Consider the following 6,000-nt stretch of genomic DNA (forward strand, 5'->3'; position numbering starts at 1 on the left):
CTGAGTGATCAAGCCTTGTCACTGGCCCCAGACTGAATTCCTCTCCTCTGGAGGCCAATAATCCCAGTCTTTCATGGCTCAGCAACAACCTTGAGTAGCTATTATTTTCAATTTGGCACTTATCATTTTCTTTACTATATTCACATAAACCATAAACAATACAGTATATGGTATTGTTATTGTATATGGCTAAATATATGTCATAAACTTGCTTCTTTCCCTTACCATTATATGTGTGAGATTATTCTGGGTTGAAACATTTAGAGCAAGTTTAGCCATTCTCACTTTTATGTGGTAATTCCATTGTGTTACTACACAGTGATTGTTAATATGTTCTCCTACTGATAGACATTTGCCCTATTTTCAATTTCTTGTTATTACAGTGTGGCAGTGATCATACTAGTACATGTCCATTTGTGTGATTTTGCAATGGCTTCTTATATACACCAAGAATTGGTGGGTACAGAATATGAACATTTTCAACTCCATTTAGGTATGCCAATGGTACTGCTCAAAATATTTGTACCAGCTATCTTACTAATAGCTTATAGAGCTTACTTGAGTTTTCCACAAAAATTTGTGCGTGGACTTAGACAGAACTTGCATTTTCCACACTGAGGTGCGTAGAGTGGAATTACTTTGTCACCTAGAAAAAAAAGGCCAAGTGTTGGATGATGCACGGATGTTACTTATAAATAGTTTTCACCAGGCGAATTGGTGGAAAACACTATTCTTTATTGTATATATCTTATATTCAGTAGGAAGTATGGGTAGCTACAATACTTTGTTAACCTACAAGATTGCTGATTCTCCCAAGTACTGCATATGTTATCTTTTATTTTTTTTCCTTCTTCTTCTTTTCTCTGCTGGACAGTCAAGCAACACATCTGTATTGATACCTTCAAGTGCAGAATCCAGTCTGACACTTTGTTGTCCTTGCAACACTCTGCATCATGACTATTATTTACTATGTCATGCCTATTATTTATTACATTTGTAAACACCTTAATTATAGGAGATGTGGGCAATAGGCTTGATATGGAGAGTAAATTATATATCATCTCCATGTTTCACCATAGATCACTCAAATTCTACATTTTTCTACTTTTTATTCAATTTGAATTTAACAAAGACTTCTAACCTCTGATGACTAAAGTCCAATAATGATAATTAACATTTGTTCAACCTTTAGTATGTGTCAGTCACCATTCTAACTGCTTGCATATATTATCTCTTTAATTCTCAGAATAACTCTTTGAGATGGGTACTATTATTATCCCCATTTTAGAAAATGGAAATCTAAATTGAGTCACAGAAAAGTGACTTAGCTGACTAAGGTTACACAGCCAGTAAGTGGCAGAGCTGTGCCGTAATTGGCTGGACTTCTTTGAAGATTCCAAATTTTGAAGAGCAATTTGCTTCTATAATCTTGTTTGGAATAGAAATGTGATGAGACATTAAAGCCCTCGGCTTGTCACAGTTCTCGGGTCTTGGACAGACCGTGTTATAGCTCTTAGACAAATTAGCGTTACAGCTCTGCATTACAGCTCTATTTTATTTAGAAAATAGCAGGAAAATCCATCCTCAAGGCGTGAGGGCATGCCGACCCAAAGATGCGAAGAGAAGAGTGCCCCAGCGTGCAGGAGAGAGAGAGACCCCCGGCCCTTTGGCTCCTCTTTTTATGTCTTTTCCTCTCCCCTAGGCCTGCCCTGTGTAAGTTGGGCTAGCCAGGGGTGCTGTTTGTTCTACCTGAGGTCCTCACTGTGGTCCTCGGACCTTCCTTTGTTCTATTTTCGCAGGCTTGTCCCTTCCTTGTCTTTTAGCCACCGCCATTCTGGACTCCTGTTTCCTATTCTAACTACCCAACAGAAAGATACTAATATACCTCTCAATTTGGAACATCTTCATTAAAGGAAGAAAGAAGGATATGGTTCATCCTAGATAAGTGACAATTGCATAGCTCATATTCCAGTATTTGGTGGATCTGTTACAACATGTAAAGTAAATAATTTCGGCTATTGGCATGCTTTATATATATTTATCTTACAAGTTCCCAAGAAAACATTTCAGCTAACATTGACATATGCATAATATTTCCCACTTAAGCCACCTAAGGGTCTTCATTCTTTATATATTAAAATAGTTCTGTTTTGTTTAGAGGAGGTTGCTGTAAATTGTCATCTGTGCCCCCATGGAGGCTTCAGTGTAAGCTCACTTTGTAGCTTTGCTTCGTAGGACAACTTCTCAGTGCTGGATGTAAATAAACTGACTGTGTTTTCCAGATTTCATTAGACAGTTCTGACTGCAGATATTCTGCCTCATTGCTAGATTGTGATAGATTGTGTGTCTTAGTTTCACTTTGGAAAAGATGGTCCCCTTATGTAAGTAGAGATCAATTACAGCATGCAAAGGCAAGACTGTAGCAGAAATTATCCCTGAAATACCCTGACGTTTCCATTTAGTTGGAATCAGAAATTAAAATACCTGGTTTGAAGTTGGTCACTCCTGGCCCAATACTTTCCACAATTCCTGCAGCCTCATGGCCAAGAATCACTGGGAAAAACGCCCCCTCAAATTGAGGATGGAGAATATGGGCATCAGAATGGCACAGGGCAGTGGCAATTATCTGCAAAGCAATCATAGACTTGAGTCGTGTTTCTGTAATTATATCAATAGAGTTGTTAGGATAATTTTAGGCCAATGACACCTTGAAACTTAACAACACTCATTGAGGTCAATAAAAGAACTGCATTTTGAAAAATAAAAAGAACAATTAAAAATATATTAGGATATATTCTTTCCTCTTAATGCATCTTTGTTTTCTTCCTTTCACTGTCCCTGAAAAATCACAGAGAATTGGCAGTCACTGTCTCTAGGAGGGGAGAAATCAAAGGTAATAAAAGTCTATTAGAGGGAGTGCAGGGAACACAGGCTTCCAGGGCTTGTTCAGATTTTATTGAAACTAAATGAAATACAATTGAGGTAATAAACTTTTATAGTTAAAAGAGCTGTATCAAATAAAGGATTATCTTAATTAATTAGAAAGTATCCCTGCATTATTCTTCAAGATTCTGTTCATGAGGATATCTCATTAAGTCTCAGGCAAAATCTCTTACTGGGTGATCCTGAGGAAAAATATAAGCCAGGTCAACTGTAGGGAAAATAGAGAAATTGACCCACCTTGTCACCTATGATGCCTCTCTGCTCAGTACCGTCTTTTCTCCCTGCTTTCTTGCTTCTGTTCCCTCCTGTGAGCACCCAAGACCCTTAGCACTTCAGATCTTTTCTTATTTTGAACCAAACTCTCAATATTCCTTTTAAAACATCTGTCAATAACTGGCAACTGGAAAAAAAAAAAGAAAACCTACCTAATTCTAATCTAATGTAAATTCCTGTGTCTGATTCTTATAATTCATCCCTCCTGGGAATAAATACCTGTTTTTGATGTGAACCTAAAAACGTAATTCCCCACAGTGGGAAACTCCTGAGACACTCAATCAAACCACATAGGTCTGACCTGACCAAAGCCAAGTCAGAATTTGTTGTCTTGTTTATCCTGCCCTGGGAAACTCCATACTCACCTGGATTCGAACTTCATGATCCTTGGGGGGAGCTACCTCAACCTCTTCAATGCTGAGGGGCTTGTTTGCTTCCCAGGCGATAGCTGCTTTGCATTTAATAATCTGAGAAAGAGGGAGAAAGGAGGAAAGTGTGAGGGGGAAAGAACAGAAGGGAGGAAGAAAGAGAGAAAGAAAAATATCGTGGAAAAAAGTGAAAGAACATGTTGATACCATTATTTTATGAAAGAGAGTTTTGGGGTTTGTGGCTGGATGTTATACATAGTTATTGTAAAGACAAGGGACCTTAATTGACAATAGGAAGTCAAAGTCTACATTATAGTCATTGCACTTTTAATTTTTGAAAAGAATAGGTGTTTTAAAATTTACCTTAATGTAAGGCCTTGATTTTTTTCCCTCTCCAGAACAGAGAGGATAAATTTATAGGATTTGGAGAGAGTAGATGACCAATATGTATTTTATGATTGAGCGATTGATTTATCAGCTCTGCATCACCTGAATCCTTATTGCTAGAGCGAATGTGTTTTACAACTTTGCTACTCAAAATGTGAACCTCCTTGACACTAGCAGTTATTAACATCACCTGGAAATTTGCTAGAGCTATAAGCCCTGTCCAAAATCCACTGAATCAAAACCTGCTTTTGAACAAGATCCCCATGTGATTTATATGCACAAAAAAGTTTAAGAGATGAGGCTTACATAATTATTAAATTCATCAGTGGAATGTACATTAAAGATTTTGTCCCTTTGAAACCTGGATAAAAATATATGAAAAGAAATTAAGCATTAAAGATTCTATAATCTATAATTTTAGCCCCTTAAAATTTTATTTTTAATTTTAAATATAAGTAATATTGAAGGAAAGTAGAAAGAAATAAACCTATACTTCATTCTAATGCTACTATGTTTACTCTTGGTATGATATTCCTAGTCTTTGTTCACATGAACATGTATTTTTGATACTTGTTATGCAATTTGAACTGTATTTTAAATATCATTAGTCTTATTATAAATGAAACATAGAAATGCAAATAAGAAAAAAAGAAACAAAACCCATCTGTAATTTTGTCTTCTACTTTATGATTTTGAGGTAGATCCTTTGAGCTTTTTCACTTGGGACAAAATTGTATGTAATATTTTATAATCTTTTTTCTACTTATTAATATACAATGAATATTTTTCCATATTCTTTTCTAAAATTTTAACAAATACAAATTTTATGATTATGGCACAGGTACTGAAATCTCTCTTTTTTGGGCTGCTATAAATAGTATTTAATTGAACACCCTTGTAGTAAGCATTTTGGCAAATTCAATTATTTTCTAGAGTAAATTCCTAGCATGGAGGTCACTCATATCCTTTTGATCATCTTTATTTTTTTTCAGATTTATTAAAATATGATTGATATACAGCCCTGTTTAAGTTCAAGGGGTATATAGGATAATGATCTGACATACATATATGATGAAATGATTACTAGAGTGGGATTAGTGAACATCCATCATCTCATATAGACATAAAATTAAAGAAAGAAAAAAAAATTTCCTGTGATAACTCTTAGGATTTACCTTCTTAACAACTTTTAAGTATAACATACAGCAGTGTTGATTATATTTACCATGTTGTACATTATATCTCTACTACTTATTTGTCTTATAACTGGAGGTTTGGAAGTTTGTACCTTTTGACTAACTTCATGCAATTCTTCCTCTCCATCCCCCCCAACCCCCGCGCCCCCCGCCCCCACCCTGCTTCTGGTAACCACAAACCCGACCTCTTTTTCTATTTGTTTTTGAAGTATAATTGGTCTCTGCTTTTTTAATATGCTGTCTAGATTGGTCATAGCTTTTCTTCCAAGAGGCAAGCATCTTTTAATTCCTTGGCTGCAGTCGCCATCTGCAGTAATTTTGGAGCCTAAGAAAATAAAGTCTCTCACTGTTTCCAGTGTTTCCCCATCTATTTGCCATGAAATGATGGGATCGGATGCCATGATCTTAGTTTTCTGAATGTTGAGTTTTAAAATCATTGGAAGGAATGATGCTGAAGCTGAAACTCCAATACTTTGGCCACCTGATGCGCGGAACTGACTCATTAGAAAAGACCTTGATGCTGGGAAAGATTGAAGGTGGGAGGAGTAGGGGATGACAGAGGTTGAGATGGTTGGATGGCATCACCAACTCGATGGACATGAGTTTGAGTAAGCTCTGGGAGTTGGTGATGGACAGGGAAGCCTGGCTTGCTGCGGTCCACGGAGTCACAAATAGTCGGACACGACTGAGCTACAGAACTGAACTGAATGTTCATTTTGTGTGTGTGTATGTGTGTGTTGGTGTGTATATACCACATCTTCTTTATCCATACATCTCTTGATTGGGGACTTAGCTTCTTTTTCTGGCTGGCCATGTGGCATGCAGAATCTTAG

The 6,000-nt window shown here is 36.7% G+C and overlaps 1 protein-coding gene across 1 annotated transcript in view; it reads right to left on the minus strand.

Annotated features, from left to right (window-relative positions):
- The window catches only part of ADH4 (alcohol dehydrogenase 4 (class II), pi polypeptide), a gene marked incomplete at its 5' end in the record, with an annotated part of 29,449 nt that extends 25,760 nt beyond the window's left edge, over window positions 1-3,689 (minus strand). The window contains 3 exons of the mRNA XM_055587562.1: window positions 559-646; window positions 2,485-2,626; window positions 3,582-3,689. Of these exons, the coding sequence (XP_055443537.1) occupies window positions 559-646; window positions 2,485-2,626; window positions 3,582-3,689 (338 nt within the window). The remainder of the gene's footprint in view (window positions 1-558; window positions 647-2,484; window positions 2,627-3,581) is intronic.
- Between the last annotated feature and the right edge of the window lie 2,311 nt (window positions 3,690-6,000).

Source organism: Bubalus kerabau, chromosome 7 (assembly GCF_029407905.1).
Source record: "Bubalus kerabau isolate K-KA32 ecotype Philippines breed swamp buffalo chromosome 7, PCC_UOA_SB_1v2, whole genome shotgun sequence".
Taxonomy (NCBI): Eukaryota; Metazoa; Chordata; class Mammalia; order Artiodactyla; family Bovidae; genus Bubalus; species Bubalus kerabau.